We start from the raw sequence: 27,180 nt of genomic DNA on the forward strand, positions 1-27,180 counted from the left end.
TGGCCTAAACAAGGTCCTTTGGGGACAAGATGGTCATTATCTGCAGCAAAATCAATTATGCTAAACTGAACAGCAACTGAATGCTGTCATGATTATTCCATTTTGTTGGTTTTGTTTTTTACTTTTATCTCATTTCCCTGGCCAGGCAGCAATACTTTTTTCTACAAATCTCATCGAGACAAGATACAACAACATAAACTCTAAAAGCTATTAATTACTGTGATGCTCTCAGTAAGTTTTATAAGGCCTCCAGCATTCATCTCAGAAAGCCTCTTATCTATATGCTTTGTCCTCTCTGGAGCATCAATTTGGCTAGCAAGCACTGGCCAGTGAATAATGGAGTATTCCTCTTCTGGAGGCAGTGTGCTTGGCAGCTAATCAAATTACTATTTTTGAAGTCAATTTCATAATTTTAATTATTTCCCCATGACACATGTTGTTAAGTAACCTGTGTGGTCAGAAAAACAGATTTTATTGTATTCTGAGTAATGTCCTTTGAACAGCTGCTTCTCCTTTCACTTTGAGGACTCGCTCACTTTGCAAAGAAAGTTTAAGCAACTTCTGTATAAACTGGGAGTCTTGCAAAGCATGCATCTGCTCTGAAAAGCTGCAAAACAGAAAATAAAGGGAAACAGTGCAACCTTGCATTTATCTTGGATTAACGACAACCTCTCAAGTTTGTTCCATGGAAGCATGATCCCTGGCCAACACTACCAAATCAGAATGGATCCCAAAAAGCAGAGCGCAGCCAGCGTGCAATAAAGTTGGACAGGTCATGATGTTATTGAGGCTCTGAACAACATGAAACTGAACTTAAGAGCTTAAAATGGCATCAAACCTCAGCAACCTCTGCTGCACAGTAAAGGTTTGTTGCTCTCTCCCCATTTAGCGCTAAATAATGCAAGATCCTCAGCGAAAACATCCCTGATTTCAGATGACTGCTGCTTGTAACAAATCACATCTCAGTCCATATTCATGAGGTTTGATTTACTGGGATAATTATCCTGTCTTCATTGTTTGTGTAAAGTATCTTATGCACAGGGAATGTACTTAACTGCTTAACTTCAGCAATAATGAGTCCATTATCATATAGATCCATAAATCAGAGTTTCATAGCAAAGCTGAAAGATGAAGCACCTGCAATGAGAAGAGAGCCTACGCCAGACTGAGAGCCTTGCTGAAAGCTGGGTGTGCACAACAGAGCTCCTCCAGACACCACTGGGACCTGTAGCAGTTTGGGGTACTGAGCCCAACACAGCAAGGATTTTTGTTATCGCTAACATTACTCCAGAGATCCATAGCTTGCTGCAGGAAACCCCTCTTTCTATAAATAGCAAAATCTGTCATTTTTGAGGTAGGATGAAACCCTTCCAAAGCTATAGAGTTTATAGCAGGTTTCTGTCTAACCCTGGATCCTTCTAATACCTCCTACGTGTTCTGCCTGGTCCTGGAATCAGGATGGCTCTGGCTTGTGCTACATGGGACAATTCCTCCTAACCTTCAAAATCAAAGGTTTTTCAAAAGCAGGTAGCCCTCTTGGAAGCACTTTCTGAGATGCTTTAAAGGGGCTGGATATTTTTAGATTGGGTATTCAGCATGAAAGCTCTTCAAATGCAGCAAATGACGTTTAGTGTGCTGGCCAAATTAAGAAACAACAACAACGGAACACCAACAAAACTCAAACCCTGTAATTTAGATGATGGCCAAAACTTCTCGCCAAACTCAGCACAGATGAGCACTGCTGACACACAGCTCCAGTTTAATGACACACATCTCTAGTTTAAAGAATGAAATGTCTGACCAAGAAAAGTCCCTTCTTGGACAAAAAAATTATCTATTCAACAAACTCTGAAAATAAGGGCACTCAAAGTGACAGCTGCTTCTGAAAAGCATGGCCCACAGGACTATGTGTTGCATGCATACATAGAATTGCAGTTGGAAGCTTCAGGCTGTTTCCACTTTCTTCTATTCCATAAAACAGCCACAGAATCATAGCACAGTTTGGTGGGCAGTGACCCACATCTAGCAGTTCCAGCAAGGAATAATAGTTTACAGAGAAATGGGAGAAATGAACCTTCCCCCTTCCAAACCTGGAATCCCATGATGTGAACCTCCTCAGCTGACCCATCTGCAGGCAGGCATCGTGGTGGCAGCAGTCAGCAGCACAGAGACAAACCAAGCTCCCCATCAGCACGTGGAGCAGGATCCAAGTGAATCAATCCAGGATTAGATTACAGGTTTTTTTACAATTAGGATTAGAGCACAAGTTCCAAGGAGCTTTTTTTTTTTTCTCTGATGTGCTGGGGCACAGGAAAGAGAACTTCACATGCAAAGGACCACGTCAGCAGGTGGCTGTCACTGCCAGCTGTCACACTGCTCAGGCAGCCTGCCATTATCTCCAGAGTACAGCATCCACAGAAGGACAAATGAAGGAGGAAGTGGGTGGCATCCATTCCCCCAACTTCCCATCCCAAACTTTTCTTCTTGAGCAGGTCACCACGCCTGCTGGGCTGTGACACACTCCTAGCTTCAGCAAACCAGGTGCAGTGAGTTCTCCACCTAAGCACACAATCAAGATAATTCCTCAACCTCTTGCTGCTGCTGACAGTTCCTTTAATGCTGCTCTATTTCCAGACATCTTTGAGAAGGTGATTCAGCTTTTTCTTTCTTGGGCATTCTCATCATGTCGTGCGCCTGCTGGGCTGTCTTCAGCTCTCATGAGCACGACCAGGTTTTTCTTTCCTCCTTCTGACAGCAGTAAGGGAGATGCTGAATGCAAAGCAGTCTCCTCTGAGAATTCCCTCGCTAGGGCCTTCTGATGATGGGCCAGAGATGTGTTACCTGTAGGACTTGATTAACTTGTTAACAGAGATGTCTTCTTACAGCAAAGCCTCGTAGAAGCAATATGCACTCAGAAGCCAGGAAGAGAGTCACGAATCCGAGAGCTGCATCCAGATAGTAATTTCAAGAGGATCTTCTAAGGAAGCCCCTTGGAAAATGCAGATATTTCTGGAAGGCACCGTATTAAGAAGAAGCCATGGAAAGGCAAAATCAGCCCTCACCAGAAGTGCCCTAGCCCTTCAAGTTGCCAAACAAATATTCTCCCGTGTTGGACGAACGTTTCCTTAAAACCTGCTCTCAAAATTCTGTCCTTGCACCTACATCCTGGAAGGAGGCACAGAGGAAGTTTGTTCCCTTGATCTCTCCTTGCTTCCACCCCACTGATGGTTATTGTTCCTTCAGCTTTGCCTCCCAATGTAAAGTTCTATTATAGGTCTTTACTCTTCTGCAGGTCAGACCTGAAGTCATCTACACAACGGTTCTATGATTTACAAAGCAGCCTGAATTATCTTTATTTTTCCCAAACTGTGCATCTCAGCAACCACCCCACGCCCTTGTGTTGTATGTATAATGGGGTTTCTGCATTCAGGCCTGGCTGCACGAGGCTGATGGCTATGAACATGGCAGCCTTTTGGTTCTTCCACTGAGACTGTCAGTAATTCAAATTAAATTGGACTTTGGTTAGGTGAGTAATTCATCATTTGCAGTGTGACAATACCTGTAATTACTGCTCTTACTGTTATGGCTGAAACTCATATGCAGTAAAGGGATCTTAATATCATGCCAAACCTCACAGTTAATTTAGGTTCTATCTCCTTTCATTTATTCTCTAATAAGCTAATTAGTTCATATAATTTGCCATTGAACGTGTCTTTGTAACAAATATATACATGAATTAGCCTATTACACAATAAATGAGGGGAATCAAAACATGAATCATTTTCAGGATTACATAAGGAATTATTATCCTTGCAAACACCCATGGATGCAGCTACTGTTCTTATTACTTTCAGATTTTGTCTGGACTGGGTTGGCTTTTCTGTTTGATGCTTCTCACTCTTCTGCTTAGGTCAGCAATGTGTTTCACTGGTTGGTGTGCCCCACCATATGTCCCATCTGTATGCCAGGTTAGCTGCAAGTTTAGGACCACTACCATAAAGCTAAATGTCTTTCAGCTTAGATGCTAAAATCCAAACTCTGGCAGCTGAGAAAGCTCAGCCACGCTGCTAGCTTTGTGCACTGGCATCCCATCCACAAGGAGCAGAGAAATCCAGATTCCCCTGTCAAAGTCTGCTTTTGGTTTTGTTTGTTTGCAGACTGCACAGTATCAGATTGCCCTTGAAAACTCCTGGGCACAACTTGCAGTCACCGTACTCAGAAGATTCCTTCCCTATTTCACCTGTGGGGCTCATTTCACCAATCTGCCTTCTGACAGCTCTTAAACCGTGCTAGATTTCAAACTCATTTGGGATAAATCATGAGGGATGCTTTATCCAGCTGAGTCTTAAGACTGCCATTATGCAAAAGGGAGGCTCGCCAGCCCTTGAGGTTCAGTCCTCTGTCATAACCCTTGCAAAGTACCATGTATTCATTATTCCCCAGAAGGGCTCAGGACGATTTGATCTGTCTCATTCAGAGCACAGCAGAGTGCTTTCTGCCCAGTAATTCAATAGCATCTCACAGGGAAGCTCCCAGGCTACGAAAGCCATCAGTTCTACTTTCTGCACTCCTTCCTCTGAGGCCTCATCTAACTGCTGACCTGGTGCTGCCCAGCCTCAATATTACACGTAATGAGAGCACAACTCAACAGCTTAGCTTCTTGAATGTTCTCTGCTTATAGCAATTGTTTTGATTTAGCATCCAACCTCTTGCAGTAATGATTTAGTCTTTCCACACCCAAGCTAAGCAACCACCTTACTCCCAACAGCTGCTACTTTACCTGGAGTTATATTGTTTTCATTTTCTATTCTGAAAACTCAGAGAGGACAAGGGAATAAAGATGTAAGAGCCTTGTTTGTCTGGGAACACTAGCATTTGGATGGCCTAAGTGGCATTAAATTCATCCATTAACCTGTTGGCATGGGTTGAAGTGATCTACAGCTACAAAATCCAACTTTGCCAGACCCTTTGCTCTTTCCAAAGATACCAGCTGAGATCTTTGCAGGTTAAACCTGCACATCTGCAAGCCCTGCATGCTGGAGAAATGGAATACCAACATGAAATGAAGGCTTGCTGCCTGCAAATCTGCTTGGGAAGTACAAAGGAAGCAGGAGCCCTGGAAAAGCACCTGCTCGATTTCAGTGCACTTGCACAGGCAGTCTGCAACACATCGGCCTCTGCCTTTTCTCTAGAAAGTACATTGCTGTCCTGTGGTGGGAGCCAGAGAGGACCTCCTGGACGCATCCATCATCTGTGTGAGAGCAGGAGAAGGAGAAAGCAAGTGCAGCCAGAGACCCACCTAAGACTCATGCTTTGATTTCCCTCTTCCCTTCATGCAGCACTCACTACCAGTCGGGATTCTCTTGTGACATAGTAATTCCAGGAGAGAACCCGAGCATCTTTAAAAACAGCTTAACAGAGGCATGAGGTCTGTCTGAGCCCTTCTGGGTTTGGTTTTGAGCCCCTGACACCATGAACGTTGCAATTTGAGGTTTGTTGCTGTGAGAGCAAACAAGATGCTCAGAGCAAGCAAACGCCTCTTCACAGCTCTCAGATAAAAATGACAAGTCATTATGTTCATATTATAATATGAACAGAAAGAAATTCAGAAGTGGAATTTAGAGAGGTGAATGAGCAATTACTTGTCATTAAGAAAACTGAAAGAAGATTGTCTCTCTTTTAGGAAGACATCACCTGCTCTTCAGGAAGACCAAACAAAATAGGATGTGTAGCTGAAAGCACAAAGAAATCGGTATCAAAAACAAACTGCAAAATAAAGACTGAAAACCACTCACACCTCATTTCAAATCCACCAGTCCAGTCCTACGAGACCACAGCCTCGGGACTGTGCAGATGAGCTCTGCAGTGTTCCAGAGCTACAAATGCACTGAAAATGCTCTGGTTACTGGAGTATGCCTTATCATTTGCCAAGTCTTCCCCAGCCTGAGTCAGAAGCACTGTGGTCTCCATTGCAGAGCTGTACAAGAGTGGATCAAGTCAGACTCCAGCCCCATGTGAGTAGACATCTCTTCCCAGTTATTCTAGCCAGAATAGTCTGTCTGGGTTATTTACTCCTCCCCACAGCATACCATGCTAACCAGTACAACCTTGTAACTCTTGATTCAGACCCAAATTTTGCCATCATGCTAGCTGCTACATTTCAGAACAATATTAAATCTTGCTTAAGGATGTGGACATTTTTCTCCATTTCCTGATACTGCAGCAATAAATAAGGACCCCAACTCTCAAAGAGACTTCCTTCTTAGGATTTATCCAGGTCTAATCTGCAGTGCCAAAACTTGCCAGATTTTTGTCTGCCTGAAGCATTTCCCCTCTCTTCCAGAACACTGAAAAGTAGCCATTCTCTCCGAGTGCTCTGTTGGAGCATTGGTGCACAATGTCTGATTCATTTACTCTACGTGTCTTTATGTGCAGCTTCATGCAGCAAGCAAATTCCTTTCTCCACTGAGGTATTGATAAAATCCTCCCAAGCAAAGGATGACAAAACAAATACACAGGAAACCTTTAGAGAATCATACCTGAAATATAGCTATCCAGGCATAGCCAATATTATCAAAATTGATAGCTCCATTGTGTGGGTTTACATCCCCTGCCATGCATACATTGTAATACTGGTTCCAGTTTATGCAGGCATTCTTGCTGCTGAAGTCAGGGTTGTATAAACTTGGGGTGTAGGAGTCCATGCTCAAGGTGCACTCCACCTTGTACTCCTTCCTGGTTGGGATGTTGGAGCATTTCTGCATGCCGTTCTCACGATGGGATGAGCAGATGAATGGATTCTCCTCTGCTTCGTCTGTGCGGTAGTACGGATGCAGGAAGGTAAGGTTATATGTCCTGGAGGGAAAGAAGGAAAGATGGATGAGAACAGGGTGCCCAGAGAGATGGCAGTGCCCCATCCCTGCACACACCCACAGTCAGGCTGTATGGGGCTCTGAGCACTGATGGCTGTGGGTGTCCCTGCTCAGCGCAGGGAGTGGGACCAGATGGCCTTTAGAGGTCCTTTCCAACTCAAACCATTCCATGAAATGCATCAACAACTCTTCCTGCAGCTCCACATGACAGCTGCCGTGACACAGCCACCCCCCATTACCATCTCCCTCTGTGCAGTGTCCCCTCTACAGTGTGTCCCTGGAGTCAAGAGGACCAGTGCCCATCACGCAGTGCAAACCCAGCACCTGCTCCTCAGTATATAGAGCAACCAAAGAGAAGCAGGACTAATGAAAACTTCCAGAGACATCACTTATGTTGCCTCTTTCCATGGCCAAAAGCAAGACTATAAGTCTGGACCATACCTCATCAGTAGGAGGACAGGGTCTCAGCAACTGCACCATTCTGAAGTGCCTCCCTTCTGCCTGCAAATCCCAAAGCCCTGCAACTCGATGTCAATTCTTCCCATTTCCACCTCATCAGACAGGGGACAGCAAGCCACAGCTGAGACGTCAGCCCCGACCATTGCCTGTAAAGCTGTTTGCTTACAGCATCCTGTAAGGCTCCAGTGATCTTTCAGTTAAATATCAGCCAGAGTTTTCCGAGTGAGCAAATGAGGCAAGACGGCTGACAGCTGAAATGAAGTGGTAAAAAGAGAGGAAAAAAGCAGCCCAGGTGCTTCCTAAAAGCCAAAGCTAGTAACTTTTTGTTCCCAGCTAAGGATTTTAAGAGAGCTCTTCTGATGCTCAGATCATGCTTCAGATGACCTGAAGGCAAAGCAGCTTTCCAAGAAATTTCCCCCTCAGCACGTCTCCAGGATGAGTGAGCTGAACTTTAATAAGGAGAGAGGCAGCTATGGGAATCTCAAATTCCTTCTGTTCTTGCAGAAGGAAAGAGCCCACGTTAATGGGAACTGGATGCTGATTTAATTGGCCTGGATAAAGTTATTAAGCGCTGTTAGAGAGAAGATAAGCAAGTGCTCTAATTGCAGCACGGCAGGGATGTGCCTTTTCCAAGCGGTGCTTTGAATCCAGGCCTCTCCATGGCAGTGGACAAGCATTTGTGGGGCACATCAGCACTCACTGCTGAAGCACTGCTCAAAGCAAGAAGGTGAGAAGACCTCCAGCAGCAGATCTGCTGTTCAGAGTGGTGGGGATGTAAGGTGCTCTACAACCAAGAAGGAGATAAGGGAAAAGGCAACACAAATTACGTGACCAAGCAAGATGTGGGTAGCAGACAAGCAGGTAATTCTTCAAGATAGGACAGCTGTATTTTTTTTTTTTTTCCCAATCTGCTCTGAATGTTCCCAACTATTGAATAAATGCAGCTCTAACAATTGCAGAGCAAGTGACACTCTGTATGATGGTCTGAAATTGCTCCCCATAACCCTTGAGTAAAGCAAGAATCACTCAGCAACTGCACTTTAGAATAGAGCAATTGCTGCAGGGTAGAGCCAAGGGGAAATAAGCCCTGAACAACTTTCCTAAACAACCTTTTGCTCCATCAACGAACTACCTGAGATGGGTGCTGAGATTCATCCAGCTGCAAGAGGAGCACGGCAGAGGAATTGGGCATTGTTGGCTGTGAATAACAACTCATTCAGCAGCTTCAGCAGCTATTCACCTCCCATCACACAACACTCCCATTTCCCCCCAGACACAATTGTAAAATCTGCCTCCCCGTATTTTAGATTCAAGAGACAAGGAAGAAACACATGAAAAATGTTTTTTCTTCAGCCCTCTCCTTCCCCGCCCACAGAACAGTTTCACTAGGAGGAAATTTCCATATAAAACAAGCAGAAGATAAAGGTGAGCACTGCACCAGCACCTTGTTTGCTGGAAGATCAGACACTTCAAGCAGAGGAGTTTGTCACACAGAGGGGGTTATGGTGGAAAGGCAAAGGATTAAAAGGCACCGAGACACAGGGATGTGTCTGGAGTTGCTATAGCCTGTAGGCAAAGACAGCAGAGGAACTTCAGTGAAGAAACAGAGGGAGCAGGAGAAGAGACAAGCAGCGACTCACCAGCAGCAGGGAGCTCTGTTTTAGCCTTAGTGGGTACAGAGGGGCTGCATTCAGATGCAGAAACTCTGAGTCCCTAAGGCAATGGCAGGAGAGTCGCTGAGATGTCTCACATGGCGCCTCCCCATCGAAGCACTAGACCTCCAGTTTAGGGTCTGCAACTCCACAACTCTCATCAAATCCTGATGAGATGCATCACGTAAACCCAAAGCATTGGCTCTGGTTGGGCAGCTCCCAGTGCCCAAACCTGCTGCTTGCAGCAGGGAGAGCCACGGGCAAGTCTCACAGCCCATAAGCTGCACACCTGTAGCTATGCATCGAACTCCTATCCCTGCAACAAGGCTGAGTGATCTTGGAAACATCCCTTACTCTTTCTTGTTTCTCTTAAAGCAATGCCTTTTGATCTGGATGTGCCGCTCCAGATGACACTCCTCCAGACTAGAACTGATCACAAACGAAAATTTCCTCCAGAGCCAGGAGGAGCTGTGAAACTCTACAAAAACTTATTTCCTTCCCCACCCTGGAAGCAACACCAGCAGCAGGAGTTCCCCAGTCGCAAAAGGCAGCTGGCAGCGGGTGGGACAGGAAGGCTCAGCATGCTGCAGCTCACAGGCCAGCGTAATTAGGATTCTACCCAGAGCAAAGCTGGACTTGCAGAGGGAGAGGGACCATCTGGAGGGATGATTGGGTAATTAGCAGCTATGGCTGCACAAGCTCCTTTCCCGGGAGCAGTTTCATGTTCAAATGCAGACACACATACGCCTGTGCCAAGAACACTGCCCATGGAGGAAGTGCTCAGACAGAAGGGCTGATGCGTCAGTGTGATGCTCTGCTCCGATCTCACAGCCGAGCCCCTGGGAGCTGCCTCTCCCACTGTGGCACAATGACACACAGCATTCAGCCACACGAGCTGCCTTTCACACCGTGGCACAGTGACACATGGCATTCAGTACCGCATGCAGCTGACTGCCCTCCCAGCTGCAGGAGGGACACACATACATCGATTCGGATGAATCATCTTCATTTCAGCCCCCAGAGGTGATCTCCAGCCTCCCGATGTGCCCAGCCCAGCTGGGCAAGGACACAGCTAGCAACATGCCAGCTGGTTCTATGGGAGCCCATGCACCCAGTTTTGTTGCAGGGAGAACGCAGCCAGGCTGGGGAGCCATAGGACCAAACCCCATCTCGTTCCATGCCCCTCTATTCGCTACACATTGCAACTTGAAAGGCCCTCAATGAGCCAGTCAGATCCCAGAGGCTGCATGTTGCCTCTGAGTCATGGTGTAGGAAGCCCTGGGCTGAAGGAGAAAAGGCTGCTTGCAGACACGCTGCCTCGGGCTGTGATCTAATAAGCTGCAGAGAGATCTGGGCACAGACGCTGGGGAGAAACGCAAAGAATGACACTTTGGTGACTGTGGGAGGAAAATAAAGGCAGGAAAATAAAGCATGGCTTTATTGCAAAGGGTGGATGAAGTTTGGTGTGGTTCTGCTGCTAACTGGTTTTATCTTTCCTTCTCTCTTCCTTCCTCATTTTTGCAACATCCCCCACACCCCAAGAAATAAATAAAAATTACAAACTAAAAGAGCCCTGCCCTTGACAGGCCAAAATCAAGTGCACCAGGGCCAGTTCCTGCCCAGCCCTTTTCAAGGCTTTCTCCCTTCCTTGTCTACCTGGACACAGGACACCATAAGCATCCATCCAGCTGGGAGGGACCCATAGTGGCACAGAGAGTGCAGTGGGAAGGGACACCCCAACCAGCAGCCAACACTACAAATTTAAGCCCTTCTTCTAGTTTCCCTGTTTGAAGGTTATTCTGGGAAAACCAAAAAGGGGAAAGACAGGAAGAGAGCAGGAGTGAGAAGTAAAGAATCCCCAACATCCACAGCTACCCTGCCAAGACCACCTACCTCCATATGCATGAAAGGTCAGTTGGGCTGCCCTGGTTCTTGCCAACAGGCACAGTTCAAAGAACTTATTAATGGTAATGAATCCACTAATCGCGAGACTCTTGTGCTCTGGGGAAAAGTCATGAGAAACTAAGCCCCAGAATGGATCTTGTTATCACATTAGAAAGGATTAACGCCCCTTTCTCGGCCAGCTGCCCAGTGTGCATCTTTCTCTGGGCTAAAAGCAGCTTTGCTATATTTCCCTGGGCATGTTTATGTGCAGGAGGGATAGCATTGAAGCAGGAAAGTCCATCTTCTTCCATATCAAAGGAGGCTGAAGTGCTTTCTGCCCTATCTGTGTCTCAGTCCTGCCATGGCATCATCCTCTAAGTGCTGGAGCATGGTCTGAGCACAATCCTGCTTCAGCTTCCTGAGGAATGGAGGAGGAAAGAGAAAAGGCAGAAAGCACCAAACAGGCTCACTTCTCCCTGAGGGGAGGCTTCGTTCTGGAAGAAACCCCGCTGCCAACCCATCTCTGCAACATGGAGAGATGCCGGGAGGAGCAATTAAGCAACCCTCAGAAGTACTTTTCAAACTGCCAGCTGCCTGCCTGGGCTGCGTGCGCCTTTGCACAGGTCTACAAAAGCCAAGGAGCCAAAGGCAGTACAATACCAAACGGATACAGAGTTAATTAAGACCGAAGCGCTCACATTAGAATTGTCCTGCAGCATTAGATAAACACGAAACACTTCACAGCTCTCTCCCCCTTCCAACCTGCTGAGCTCTCTGAAAGGCTCCACAAGGAAGAAAATGCTCCTCTGCATAACGACATAACACACAAGTGAGGAGCAGCAACAACACTCTGGGGGTGACCCAGATCCTTTATTGACCATGGCAGCATCTCCTGCTGGCAGGAGGGAGCCAAAAGGGCTGCATGGGGACAGCAGATCTGAGATCTTACAGATAAACTGCTGGTCACGCTTGCCTTTCCCATCCATGCTGAGCTCTCAGCTCTCAGCCCAGGCCAACCCAAAAGCAGCATGAAATTTCCCTTTCAGTTCCTACGGCTGGGAATCTCCTACACTCACAGCCCATCCTGGTACTGCTATTCCTGCTGCCATGTGATGCTAATTGAAACAGCCCGGCCACCAAACTCTCCAGGAGCTGAAAGGGCTCTGAACCACCAGAGCCCCGAAGGCACCACAGCTGATGTCCACCTCTGGCCAGGGAGTCACAGCCTCACAAATTCATGGAAAATACCACGAGGAGCCCTGCCCATAACTCAGGTCCTCCCCTTCACAGCACTGCAAGGAAACCTGAACCAGGAGCATCACCTGCTCAGCACAGGGCACCATCCACCCTCCATAGAACACAGCTTGCTGGAGCACTGGTGAACATTATTTCAGGCTGAGAACAACAACACTGGGATTTAGTAGGACTTGGCAGATGAGAGTAGATGACCAGCATCTCATTCCTAGTTTCCTGCAGAGCTCCACTCTGTTTACTTCTATCCAAAACCAGAGCTTAACTTTAATCCTACAGCCCCTGCCTAAAGGTTTGGATGTTGTTTTGTTCTCATTGGCAGCTTTCCCTGGGAGGGAATGGATGGTCAAGGCTCTCAACAGTGATGCCAAGCACAGCAGCTCAGCACAGGGATGGAGCAAGTGATGAATCCTCTCCAGCCCGACCCTGGGCTTGCATCTCCATGCTGCTTTGCAGGCAGTCAGCATCCTACTGCTGGTCAGTGGGAATTGCTTGTTTGAGGCTTTGGACTATGTGCACATCTTTCCTTGTTACACTACTCCTGATTCACTCCATGCCTTTGCACCTACACAACTTACTGCTGGGGTGATGAAGGCTGCTGTAAGGCTGGATCAGCGCACGCTATCTCCATGCCTGGAACTGTGGATTTGCTGCCAGTTTCCTATGGTCTTAAGTTTACCCAGCAAAACAGACTCAGATGGCAATTTCAGGCTGGGTGAGAGCATCAGAGCAAATTTGGGGTTTCTCCGAAGCTCCTGATGGGCTGTGAAGGAGGAAGGAGAACATATCACAGCACTCCTGCCTCATCAAACAGTTCTCAGGGCTGATCACAAGGAACCTGACTGCTGCAGATTGGTCAAGACCCTGATAAACAGATCCTGTCATGCCTCTGATGCTGCCAATAGCCTTTACATAACAGCCTGTTTCTTGGCTGCTTAATATCTCTATTTAGCAAACAGTCATCTTGCAATTAATTTTAAAAGCTCCACTTCGTAGGAAATCATGCAGTATTTTAGACTCCTGGTGCAGGGTCTTTGGTGGTCCCTCCCCACCCAGCTACAGCTCTGTGCCACCACACTGCTCAGTGTGAGGCAGGAACAAGACCCAGAGTAAATCCAAGGGATGGTACCTGCTCATTTCCAAGACAATTGCAAGCAGCAGATGATGGCAGACATAATTAGAGGCCCTATCTCCTCTTGAAGAGCTGAAGCTGCCCAGTTAATTGCCTTCAGGCATTTCCTCACCTCTGAGCCACTGGTGTCTTCAGCAGCTTCTAAGAGGAGACTTTCTGCAAGGATTTGTTTTGCATGCCTCCTTTTCTGCAGGAGCTCACGGGGACACTGTCAACTCACATGCAGTCCTGATTTTGCTGGTGATGATAAGGCAAGCAAGGGCACAGCTGCCCTATGACAGGGAACAAGTCAGCAGCTATGGGTCACCCAACGCCAGCTCCAAGTGTAACAAGTGATGGACCAGAGCCAGACCCATCCAGGCAGCCCAGACAGAGGAACTGGGAGGGAGCTGGAGGCAGGTGCACCTACAGCCCTGCTGAGAGCGGGGCCAAGAGCCCAACGCTGAGCTTAAATGAAGGGCCACAGGCAGGTAAAGGTCACCTGGGCAATTAAGGTCTATTAGCACCTGCAGCACCCGGCAGGGATGCTGTTCCATACAACTGCTGAGCTTGGAAGAGCCTAAACTAAAGTTTGCATCAGCAGATGATTGGATATGCTGCATGTTCCTTATCCCTGTTTCAGGCTGAGAGTGGTACAAATGTCTTTAATGCCTTCAGCATCATGGTACTTATCTTACTAGTCCTACAGAGACATACAGGATGTTTCAGCAGCATCTCTATGCCACTCCATGTTCTAGCATGCACACTCGTAATTAACCTTGTGCTAGAGGCTGTGCTGCATTGGGTGACCTTCCAAACCCACACAGCAGTTTTCACAGTACTCTCATGCTTTTGTTTGGTCTAAATCCTCAAATTCCCACTGTCAGGGTTCTCAGCTTCCGTGGACATGGTGCTAACACCTTTGTCCTCCAGGAAAAAAATGAGAAAGCCACTGCAAACCCTCAGGAAGCTGCCAACAAGAAGCAGCTAGCTGGAGTTGGAGTCCTGCAGCCAGCAACCCACAGTGTCTGAGTGCTGGGAGGGAAATAGGACTCAGAGGGTGTGCTGGGGGGACCACTTCTGAGCACCCTCTGAGTGCCACCATCAGCACGATGGGCTCCTCCATCAGGGAAAAGGGAGAAAGGAAGAACAGGAGGAGATTTCTGCTGTACTTACGTTGCCAAATTCCTGTCCAGGAAACACCTGTTTCTTAGCAGCCCTGCCCAGAGCTGCACACCGACGATCCCAAAAATGAAGAAGACAAAGAAGCACAAGAGGAGGACGTTGCCTAACATAGGCAGAGTATCTAACAGCAGGGTGACGAGTATTCGCATACCTGGGGGGAAAAGGAGAAAACAGGTTAGAAGAACTGGGTGATGGGACAAGCAGGATGCTCTGTGCCTTGCAGCCAGGGTGGAGGAACTGGGAGGTGCCCATCAGATTTTCCATTCGGTCCTGCATATCCCTGCAAGGCTCTCTGTGAACATGCATGCACACTGGGGGCTCCCCAGCACCTGTGCTGCAGGGACAAGTTGATTTCTGTGCAAGAACTTTCAGCTTTAATAAAATGATGGAGCAATGAGTGAAGCTCACGGGGCTGCAGCAAACCTTTGTGTCCCCATCAGCTCCTGGCATCACTCTCTGAATGGACTGAGCAGGGATTGGGTGCTGCCCCAGGACACCTTCAAACCCAAAGAGAATGCCAGAATAAAAAGAGAATGAGGACTTGCTGCTCTGCAGAAGTTAAATGAGCCTTGGAGACAGTGACCGGCTCTCGTTTCAACAGCAGATAATTGATGAGAGGAGGAATAATGAAAAGAGCAACAGACAAAAGCAAGTGCTAAGTCATAGGAAGGAATAAAAGAAGAAGCTGAACATCAGGAGCCTGATGCTCGGCAGAGAGAAGGGCTCAGGTTTACAGCACGATGGCAAACCTTGCATCTGCAGGGTCAGGTGGTGACACTGCCACCTCTGGAAGCATTTTGTCCCACTAGAAAGTGTTCAGCAAACTCCTTTCACCACCTGTGTGGGGTCTGCTCCTCAGCCCATCAGCTGCCCCGCAAAGGGATGGGACTTGGAGCAACCTGGTCTAGTGGGGGGTGATCCTGCCTATAGCACAGGTTGGAACTAGATGATCTTAAGGGTCCCTTCCAACCCAAACCATTCTATGAGCCGCATTCACACCAATGCGAGCTGTTTTTCCCCCATTGATTTCCAGCTCACCACTAGTTTCCAATGCTCCTGCTCATCCCGTGATGCCCCTGGGCCTGGTGAAAGGAGGAACGATGTACCACGATGCCTCCAGCTCCGCACCTATCTATCTTACAAAAAAATGGTTAAAATTGCTCTCTGTGTGCCAGACAACGTTTTTCCGCTCAGCTACTTCTGGTATTTTGGGTTGTTTGGTGGCACCGTTCTGGAGATGGAAGCCATCTGCTCTCTATCCGGGTGCTCGGGGCTCTCAGCAGAGTGCAGCTCTGCCATGGGAAAACTCCACGAGCACCGCCTGGGCTGAAACGAGGATTTCTTTTTGTTCCCAATCCATGTGAAACGGGCTCGGAACCACACAGCAGAAAAATAAAAATAAAGCAGCAAAATGGGCTTGAAAAAACAGTGGCCACTACTAAAAAAAAAACAAAAAAACCCCACCCAAACTACTGCCCCTGCCAAATGTGTAAATTGCAGAAATTGTATTTTTCCAGTCATTTCCAAGGAATAATTTCTAATAGAGACGATGTTTTTATTGGCTAGGGTTCTCCTTTCTTTTCTTAACAAATAAAAATAAAATAATCTCGTGGGTGAATTTATTGTGCCTGGAAGCACGGCGCTAGCAGCACTGGCTGGAGCCCAGGAAAGTGCCCAGGCACCACAGGGATACATTGCTGGGCAATTTCTCATGGGTCCCTGCAACTGCGTGCCAGCTCCAGCCATAATTCATATTTGCTCAGTGTTGTTCTGTGGCTGAAAACACTGCTCTGGATGACGGCATCCCACTGAGGACATGGGCACGGACTGAGAAGTGGGGGTGTCCCAGGTGATCCCCTGTTGGAGGTGGAGCATCCCTATGGATGAAAGAAGAGCAACGGAACACTATTGGAAACCTAAGACATAGAAGGTTTTTCCTATCCTTTCTCTGCAGGCCCTGGATTACAGCATTGGTCTGAAACAGTGACAGCAGTAAAGTGCCAAGCGGAGGGAGCTGGTGTCTCATAAAAGGTAAATCTGTGATTATCCATCCTCCAGGCCTGGCACGCTGGACAACACCAAAAACGGGCTTAAATCTTTAGGTTTGATCTCATATGCTATTAACAAAACTTGATGGTTTCCAGTTGCCAGTCTTCTGACCAAAAGAAAACAACCTCACTAACAAGGGTAGTAGTGGACAGGGTGAAAGCCACACTTCAAAGCTCCCACATCAGACTGACAAAGAGAACTGCATGTCTGTCTGAAGCACTGGAACTGAAACGGACCCGGGGGAGTTTGCTGTGCTGTCTGTGGATGTGCCGACGTGACGGGCAATTAATCCCAGCAGGATGCTCAGGGAGGGTGGTTGGACTTGATGATCCTAGTGGTCTTTTCCAACTTTCATGATTCTGTGATTAATTCTATGGTTCTATGACTGGTGGGGTGTGTTATTCAAACATGCTCTTAAAAAGACCCCAAAATGTACGTTTTTGTGGTGAGAAGCATGCATGATTTCCATGCAATGCTGCTGCATTTTGTGGTGAGCAGAGCATGGCTAGAAAGTGAATAAAGAGCAATGAAATTAGAGCCTTGCAAGGGTCGCTCAGCAGACAGCTGGTATGGCAGGAAATTATTTCATCTTGTTGGTTCATCTTTCAAATTGGATTTAGGAGACGAGCAGCTGAAGCCACTTGAAAATGGATTTAGGGACCACTTGAACTTCCTATTGTGGATGAACCCAATTTTGTACTACATGACAGCAAACCCTCCTTCATGGTGCTTTACCAATGATGGAGAATACTGCGTTTCAAATCCTGAACTCAAAGAGACCGAAAGACCTTAAATAACCTAGAGGAAAAAAGTGAGTCCATCCCAGGCAAGAAGATCTCTTCTAGAATAGATCTCTCCCATTTCTCTATGGGAACTCTGCTATTCAGTGGGAGATGGGAGTTACTTGCTTCATGGTGTTCACAAAAATGCTGGAAATCAGCCACAAAAATTCAGCATCCCGGGTATAAAATCTCCCTTGTCCTTTGCTAACACCACTAATAATAATAAATGATGCCTAACTTCACATTAAAAAAAAACCCAAAATCAATGAACTTGCCCTCGGCAGCAAGAGAAGAGGATATCACAAGGCTTAAAGCTGAGCCCTCCAAAGCCATGCTGATGGTTACTTACTTGGGACCCTGTTAATGGCTCGCAGCGGCCGCAGCACGCGCACGGTGCGGATTGCAGACAGGCTGACGTTGTGTCCATCCAGGGAGTACTCCATCATGCTGCAGGGAAAGAGAGAAGAGGTGTCAGGCCATAGGATGCAGCGTGGGCATGAGGTTGTGGGATGGGGGAGCAGCTGCTGATGTGCTGTTGATATGAGATATAATGGATATTTCCACCTTTGAAGGGCTGCAGACATGGTGCATGGACAGCTGGTGGGCATACACCTGGGGAGCTTCTGTTCAAGCAGGACTTGGCACAACGGGGAGCTGCAAATAAGGGACACAGAGCTGGGGCTCCCCATGGCTCACCCTTGCTGCTACCTCATTGCGCACAGCTCCACATCTATGAGATGTTCTGATGGTACACCCCCTGCCCTCATCCCGGTGCATTTTCACACCAGCTTATCCATCCTCCTATGACCAAAGTGTGAATAATGAAGACAAAAAAAAAACAACAAAAAACAAAAAACAAACACAACTGTGAAGTAGTTTGGTTCTCATTTTATTATTAAGAATAAGGAACATTTTATTTTTCATGCTCCGTCTCCATTTCACATAAATATTTCTTTCCCAGGCTGGGAAGGACATTAAGTTTAGTCAGTTTTCTTCTTTTATAGCAATGAGTGGCAAATGTGGGTAGTGTTGTTTTTTAATGGGGTTATGGCTAGTTAGCACAGCTGTAATTACAATTTATGAGTTTGACTACAGGGAAGCACTTGTAAATATATCACAAATCTCTCACCATGTCTGTTCAAATAACATAATAGCATCAGAAGAACTCTGCAAGTAAGCTGCTGGATACCATAAGGAATGAGCATTGAAAAAATAAAATCAACAGATACAGGAGAAAATCAACAGGAGAAAGGCAGAATTGCTGTCAGAAGAAGCTTCAGTGGAGAGATTTTCAGGTTAAGCATTCTCCAGCCAGGATGGACCAAAAATGGTTACGTACCATCAAGAAAAAGTTGCCATATTTTCTGAATTTCAGGCAACAGAGAAGTAGGGTTTGGTTTAGGGCCAGCCTTGCTTGGGAATATCACTACCTGGGTACTCCTGCACTTCTTATTTGGTGCCTTGCTCCGCTCTGCTGAGTTTGCCTGGGAATATCCAGATGTTTGCTTCTCTGTTGCCTTGGACTGCAGCTTCTTGGTGTCACCTCGCAAAATCCCTGCCTATGACACAGAGGTGCCTTTGCTCCTTAACCCTTACTCTGTGCCCAGCAGTGACTTGGGGCTAGCCATTTGATAACCTCCCAGGGATATTTTTGTTTTTTTTTTTCCTGGAGAAGTTAACATTTCTTTATAAATCAAAACCACCTTAAAGCTTGTATGTAGGAACTGAGCCCAGCATGACAAACAGACACAGCACAAAACCAGACCTTACACCCAACATGTGCTCACTGAGCAGCCAGAGTGGGGCTGCAGGGACCACCCAGTGGAGATCCCACTCCCACTTGCACTGATGGGCCCAGAGGCAGCACTGGGGGCCTCCTGGAAGCAGCTCTTGCAGGAATAGGGACAGCACTGTCTCAATGCATAGACCTGAAGCCTAAGCCTGCTGGCTGGCTGGGTCCCAGCACAGCACACACACGATTTATCAGGTTTTGCTGTAACTCAGACAGTTTTTGAACTCCTAATAGCACGTGAAAGGAATACCGACTGCTCCATGCACCCATGTGCTTGTTTAAGGGCCAGCTCCTGGGCCTTCACTTGGAGTTTCAATACTGCTGATGAAAGATGAATAATCCAGGGTATGGCCTAGAAAATAGCCTTTCTGACTCCAACATTCTGGATTTCCATGGCACTCCACTTCGGATTTCAAAGCAAGTTGCCCACTGTAGCCATCTTGATCCACTTGATTGATGGTGATGGGTTCCAGGTTGGACCTGTTGCAGCAAAATCAACTCAAGCCTTCATGGAAAAGTCCAAGGATCCTTTGCCAAGGAGAAGTTTGGGGTTCTGATTGCACATTGCACAAGGATACCTTGGAAAACTGCAGTGGAAACTTGTTGGAGTTGGATGTTAGGGATATTCATGGACTAGAGGTGATTCCCCATAGCCTCTGGGTACTGGGAAAGAAGAGGCACAGCCTTTGTCTGCTGCCGTGAGCAGCTCCCACTCCTCCAGTTGTCAAGATAAAAATGTCCAAAGCACACCACATGAGCCTGCAGCACCTCCAGGGAAGGATGCACAAGAAACATCTCTGCTTTCAGCCTTTGTAGACAACATTTTTGATGCTTGGGAAATGCTTTCAACTTGGCTGCTGGACAGACCCAGAGGTTGTGAGCTCCATTTGCTCTGAAATTTTCCAGGGTACATTTCTCAGGCGAGCAGAACATGAAAGGGCTTTCAGTGCTGTTACAAACTTCAGACACAATCTGTTGCTAGAGGCAGAAGATATGTTTATTTTGTAGGTTCCCTGCTCACCCTCCTTTCTCTTTGGTACATTTGCTTGTCAGCCAAATCAGCTTATTTAAGGACAGTGAATAGGCCGAACAATGCAGGCAGCTTTGTGTAGCACTTCTGATCAGAACTGCTTCGTAAGAACTGCAGCACAGCCATCCACTCATCGGAAAAAGCACCTGTTATTCCAACTGTGTGCTCCTTGCTGTATAGGCCAAGTATACTCAGGTACACTGCCATGATCTGTTTGATGGCTCTGCCTGCCCACCAGGAGAGCTCAGCATGGGGTCCTGTTGGTGCACTGGTTATGGACATCACATTTCTGACCCCAGGTTTCCCCCACAGTCACAGCCCCACTCTTCTGCTAAATGTTTAAATGCTGCTGCAGCAGCTTGGGAAGTTAAAAAAATAATAATAATTATCAATGACTGCTGTTGTTCTTGCTGTTCTTCCCTAGGCTGAAACCTCACACTGGTTCAAAGCAGCTCTGCTCAGGAGGGCTCCTGTTTGATTCAAGCCTGTAGGGCCATTCCAAGCTATACACCAGACAAATAACGTGGATGAAAATGCAACTCTCTAAGCGCAGTTAAGATTGTACATTGCTAATGTAAGGGTAAAAACAGCTCAACATATTACAGGAATGGTCTAATTAACCCCAGGCCAGTCATTATAAAACCAGGAATTCAGAAATAAGGCAGAGCTCTGTCATTAAAGCAGTCTATCCATTCGTAGGGCACACTGAGCAGGTAAGAGAGCCTGGAGTTTCTAAAACCCATCTATTTATAGAATAAAGTTTTAGACTTGCCAAGTTTTCAGTTCACACAGTTACAATTTTGCAGGAGCTGATGTCAAAAGCAGACAGATCTTCCTTGGGCAATTCCGCAAATAAATTGTATCTATTTATTAACACATCCTACACAAATAAGCAGCTGTGAGAGACGGTATATAAACACAAACCAACAGAAGTTTACTGGAGACATGTGCATGCACTCGTAATTTGGGAGGATCAGCAACAGCAGCTGCTAGTCAACTTCTGGAGAGCCTCTTGCACTGGGATTTCAACCTTCTGAAACAGATCTCAGGCTTGATTCCCCTTGTTTGGCTAATTTCTGCTCCTGTCTCACTCTAATGGTACCACATGGCAGGAGTAGGACTGAGCTGCTGTGTGCTTTCTCCATCCCTTCTCAAGATGGAAACCTTACCATGAGCACAAGGTTAGATCAGCACACGCCTGGTCTGACATTGGCCAAAGGATCCCTACTGGCAACCCAAAGGCTTTTGCCCTGACAGCCACACTGCACTCCGTAACTCCATAACCAGAGGTTAAACCAAAGGAGACCTATGGGACTTGGTTTTGGCTGGAGCTGGGAATCATACACAAGATGTTATGAAAACCATCCAGGACAACCTACAGATTGGGTTCCCCGGAGTTTTCTGGCTTTCACATCAAAGGCAACTTTATGAGGTTTTGTTACTGACCCTGCCATCACAATGAAGAAATCCAGGCGATTCCACGTGTCTCCAAGGTAACACTTCTGCCCGAAGATCCCCAGAGCCACCATCTTGATGACCATCTCCACCGCAAAGAAAGCGAAAATGAAGTCGTCAAATGCCTGGAGACCAGTAAAAGATTATTACAGTCAGTTCTACTCTGCTCTCTTACCACGGAAAGGGAAAGCAGAGGCACTCTGTTTATCCTGGCAGAGGCTGCAGGGCTGGGCAGCGGTACCAAAGTGCCACCTACTGAGCTCAGAAATATGACCTACAGCACCTGGTGGGTGATGGCAACCCCTGGGCATTGCTCCTTGGTTGGTCTGTTGCCTGTAAAGCACGAGTGTTAGTCTCTGGCATTTCCATTTGAAGGCCTAGGTGGATTATTGGTAAAAACGACAGTGTCCACATGGAAGCCAAGTTCCCATTGTACACCAATGTCCATTCACATGGCTGTGTGAGCTGCACCTTCTCTGGATATTACCTTATCCCTTGATAAACTACAGTTTTGCTCCATTATTTCACTTCATTTAATAATTAGCATCCAAATGTCACTATAAAGGAGTTAAGGTTTTTCTACCTCATATTTTGGCTTCTGTTAACTCCTGCAAGCTGTGGCAGCACAGAATAGCAATGGCTTTAGTCACAGCCCTTTTCTGCCTGCAAACTCTCTGGGATAACACTCTGTTTTTCACAAATACACTCAATACGTTGTAATCATTCAGCCAGTACCAGGCTTGGAAAGGAGAAGGAGCTGCTGGGAAGGATCCCATTCGCCTCCTTGTAATGCTGGAACACTCAAAAGGAATTAAAGCAGCAGATACATGAGGGATTCAAATGCATTGAATGTGTTGCACTACCACCTGTCAGGGTGACAGTGAATGCCCAAGTGTGTCTGATTGCAGAAACCACCTCTACATGTAGGGCTTTCTGGGTATCCTGGGGATGTGATGGGTTCCAGTTCAGGGCCAGCCTTACCTCCAGGATGGTGCAGCGCTCCGACTGGCACTCCACATCTTCGCAGGGCTGGAACATGCCCAGGGTGACACAGTTCAGAAGGATGACCAGCATGCTGACGTGCTCGAACCAGGTGAGAGGAGGCGTTAAGGAGAGCACACATTGCCAGTAGGAAGCTGCGGAACCACACAACTTACACGTCACAAACCCTACATTCATCACACAAACTGAAAACACCCCTTAGCATCCCAGATTTGCCAAAATCTGAAGTCCACCCGAAGTCCTCCACACCACCATCCTGCTGTATTTTGTGCATGCCAAGGACAGCCCTTTGTCCTCCTTCCATAGCAGCACTCATCTCCAGAACTCAAAGGGTTTTACCACTGAACCACTCCAAATGTTTGACAACGTTAACTCTGTCACTGCCAGATGAAAAAAGACCAAACAAGATGAATGAATTCAGGCATCATCGCCACCAGAAAAAATAGCTTGGAACCCATTCCTTGCTCCAATCCACAGGGTTGCTTCCCTTATTTCTATCTCAAGCCAAAGGAATGCATTCATAACACAGCTCTCTCTCCCCTGCGTGGTTTCTAAGCTTCACGGAGTCCAAATTAAGCTCTGCACCATGACTGAAGATGAAAGCAAAGCAAAGCAAAGCCAAGCCATCATGATCAGGACGAGTTTTGGTAGGGCCAGCCATGCTGGCATGCTGCAACATGGGATGTAGGGCACAGGGTGCTCAGCACAGCTTTAGGGAAGGAAAGGGTTCAAGGCTGGATACCTCCACAGTCTCCAAAAAAGACTGCATTGTCTTGCAGGATCCCCCAGTGTTCAACATTAATAGTTACAGCACAGTAAGTGGTGATTTGCATCACTGCAAAACAGGCCCAGAGCTTATGGTTACTGCTGTTGGTATAACTATTGAAAATAATAATAATAAAAAAAGGTTTGGGGGAACTAAACAGGAGTTTCACAAATTAAAGATGAATGAGAGAACTGTTCTTGGGAAAATAATTGGAAACACCTGTGTATGAATAAACCTTTGTTTCCAAACACACCAGTGAGGGATCATGGAGAGGGAAGAACATAGGCACTGTCTCATTTCTGATAATGAAAAACTGCCTTCTTTGAACTTGTCTAAAACGGACACACACGGAATAAACCAAACAACTGAAACAAATAAAACCGGGCTCCCTCGATGGGAGCTGGAGCAGGTGAGCTTCTGGCCACAGGCCCAGAGCACTCGTGTCTGCAGCAGCACCAGCACTGGTCTGTTTTAATTCCCCTCTCCCTTTGACTTTGTTCTGATTTCTGACATTTTTAGGGGCTGTCTGGCTCCCCTTTCCTCTCAGCTAATTAGGAGCAGAGCAGTAATCCTGCTCCACAGAGAGAACAGCTCATGTCAGACCCAAACAAATCCTAACCCATGGCCACGTCCTACTTACAATATTTGCATTGCTTGATGGGATTCGTGTGGATCTCCCTGTAAACACAGCTCCTGGACTGTTCCCAGGGTGCCTCCAGCCGCATTCATTCCACTTACATATGAGGATTATTTTTTTCTTTAAAGAAAGAAATAAAAGCATATGGATGCTTTTATTTCAAGTAAAACCACGAGTAAAACCTGTGTAGCACGCTGATGAATGAGGTCTGCTTCCCCTGGAGGAGGAGAACATAAGGATCTGTTTACTCCAGCCTTGCTCCTCCACTGCAGCAGCGATGGGGAAGCACTGAGCTCACATCACCTGCACTTTTCCCCACAGCAAGAATGAATGAGGCTTCAGAACCACTGTCCAACATGGGCTGCTTGCTCTGTTGCTCCTCTCAGTCTACTCCCTGCCATCCCAACCTTTGTTTTCAGCAAAGCCAAACAAGAATTAGGTTTTGTTTTCCATTAGAAAACACTGATTTGTCAAAAGTGAATCAACAGCACGGACTGGTTTTGACAGCCACGCTCCATCAGAATGGAGTTCTTCAGATAAAACAGAGAAAAGCCTGTCCCCAGGAAGGCTTAATTGCTACTGAACTTAGGAGTGCAGGCAGTCTGTTTCCTGCTCAGATCTTTCTCACCCTGGTGCCAAATCACTTTGTGAGCTAGGGTCAGCCTCCACCAAATGGCAAAGCTGCAGCGGCAAGAAAGAAGACAGAAGAACTTTGGCTACTTTGGAAGAAAAAGGTTGAGGAGGAGCTGTGGGGAGTAGCTCTGCTTTGGTGGGAGAATGGAGGAGAGGAGGGAGGAGGAAGCATTAAGTCCCTGCCCTATTTATTTTTGAATCAGATTAATGATGGCGTTTTGCTCCCTAATTTGAAAGCAGGATTACCCCGAGAGCTCTGCCCTAATGGGACTAATCCTCCCTCCCCTCTGGTGTGCAGATATTCAAAGCTCAGCTCACTCCCTGCTTCCTTGCTGCTAACGCCAGCGGAGCCCCCAGCGCTGGGACTCAGCCCTTGGCCAGCCAGAACTCCCTGGAGCTCCCCCAGCCAGTTTTCTGACTGCAAAACCGGTACCCCAGGCTACCATGAATATCACTGCTCCAGGATCATCTCCTTCAGAAGCAGCCAACTCTGTGGCTCTCAGACTTGAAAAGATGCAAAGGGGAGATCCAGAACCGCTGGAGGCAATCATCGCAAAAGATTTGCTTAGTGTTTCATCCTTTGCTGCACATTCCAGGATAACAGCATCCAAGGCGAATCTGGGCCAAGCTCACATAGTTGCACATGCTCTTTTGCTAAAATCTAACCCTGTGTTTAGAAGAGGCAGCACAGAAATTAGGCCCTGCCCCACAGTTCTGTTGGTACCACCTGCTGCTAGTTCAAAGGCTGGGGCTGATGCACACCAGCAGCTTTCATGGGGTTTGACCAAAATCACCACCAGCAGTGGCTTGAAGTTGGAGAGTGCTGGTTGCCCAAAGATGCCCCAGCATGGCCACATCTTCACAACAACACATGGCTGATCTAAGCCCCATAGCAAAGAAATAGAAATGAATGACTCCGCTTCATTGTAAATCCCAAACACAAACCTCTCCCAGTTCCTTCCCCCATAAACTTCTGATTCTTGGCACAAAGAGAGGTGCAGTGCAGAATGAACGGCAGTGATGCAACTTGGATCTCTGCTGCATGCATTTCGTCCAGCAAAATGATGTGGAGAGTTCCTGTTTCTGGAAGACTTCACTGTACTTACACGTTTGCACAGTGTTATAAGGGGATTTCTTGGCCTGCAGGCCAAAGTCTTAATATTTCCTTTAAAAATCTGGAAGCCTCCTTCAATATAAAAATGAAAGGCCTAAAAAAGAAACTGCTTGTCTAACCAGAAAGCTATGTTTTCAATACTCACATTAAAGCTGCCCAGGTTTACTGCCAGGTCTGCAGGCCTGGGCTGCATTTCAGTGCCTCTCTCTCTCTCTCTCTCTACAAAAAAAAGCAAAAAAAAAGGCAAAAAAAAAAAGCACAGAAAACTCCAGGTGTGGACATGGGAAGGGCTCAGTCATCCCCTAACGCACTGCTCTTCTCCCTCACCTCACCATTAAGATAATTTCTACCATCCATCCCTTAAACTTTAGAAATATTTCTGCAATAAATACAATAAAACCATAGTGTCACAGTAGTGTCATAGAGCTCCTTGCTCCACCCCAAGCCTCGTGATGAAGGAAGCGCTGCTTAACCCCAGGGGCAGGGGAAGCGGAAGATGCCCCGGGCCCAAACCACAACAGAGCAGTGGGAGCCCAGTATCCAGCACCAGCAAAACAGTGAAACAAGCTCATCATCCTTACTGTTTTCCCATAATCTTATTATTTTTAAGCCAGTCAGGGGATTTCAGAGACTTAACCCATTATTTTAAAGGCCTGGATCTGGTGGCATTGTGATTATTGCTGTTACCATATCTGTACGTACTGCACACAGTGCTGAGGAATAACACACAGTAATAAAAGCCAAGATATAGTTACAAGGAGAACATATGTTTACAGAAGCAGCAGCCAACTGAAGTTTCAGCTTTTACAGTCTAAGATGTGACTAATGCACTAAATATACACATACACACACACATATATATATATACACACACACACATCTGAGGGATGAGGATCTTCAGAACAGTCTTGGAGAGCTGAGCATGCAATGCACCTGGGGATGTAATTCCTGCTTTGCAACTCCACAGTCTTATTTTCCATTCAGAAACAAGGCCAGCTGGAAGCCAGGGTGCTGCTCACAAGCTGCCCAGCCCAGCATCCATCCCCAGCAAAGGACTTTGGGGAGGTGTGGGATGCTCGGTCCCCACCATGTGGATGTACATTGGGATGGGCACATACAAAGTAGCTACCATAGGAGATAGCAGCGTGGCTCTGGAGCAGTGAAATGCTTACAGGAATCATAGAACTGTGGTTGGGTTGGAAGAGACCTTAATGATTACAGAACCATGAGAGAATAAGTTGGGCTGAAGAACCACAGAATGGGTTGGAAGGGTCCTGTAATGCTATAATGGGATGATAATAGCAGGATGGCAGTCTTTAGCTACAGCAAATGAGAACAAGCCCAAAAGCAGCAGCCATAGATATAGAAACGAAGGAAAAAGAGCTGCTCACCTTTGGAAGGCCTCAGGTAGGCAGGGATCTCCAGCAAGAGATGCTCCCACCTCTACTGCCAACTCCTAAATGAGGTTTGGGATGGGGTGGATCCTGGCTGTACCCATCCAATCAT

General features: G+C 46.9%; 1 protein-coding gene across 1 annotated transcript; it reads right to left on the bottom strand.

Annotated features, from left to right (window-relative positions):
- Positions 1-1,753: 1,753 nt before the first annotated feature.
- Positions 1,754-27,091, bottom strand: LOC104913406 (voltage-dependent T-type calcium channel subunit alpha-1H-like). The gene is made up of 6 exons (XM_031555757.1): positions 27,066-27,091; positions 22,504-22,658; positions 21,514-21,647; positions 17,595-17,692; positions 14,406-14,565; positions 1,754-6,855 (listed from the first exon to the last, which is right to left on the bottom strand). Exons 2-6 carry the CDS (start codon positions 22,594-22,596, stop codon positions 6,534-6,536), a joined length of 807 nt encoding a protein of 268 aa, XP_031411617.1. The 5' UTR covers positions 22,597-22,658; positions 27,066-27,091; the 3' UTR covers positions 1,754-6,533.
- Positions 27,092-27,180: the final 89 nt, after the last annotated feature.

Source organism: Meleagris gallopavo, chromosome 16 (assembly GCF_000146605.3).
Source record: "Meleagris gallopavo isolate NT-WF06-2002-E0010 breed Aviagen turkey brand Nicholas breeding stock chromosome 16, Turkey_5.1, whole genome shotgun sequence".
Classification (NCBI taxonomy): domain Eukaryota; kingdom Metazoa; phylum Chordata; class Aves; order Galliformes; family Phasianidae; genus Meleagris; species Meleagris gallopavo.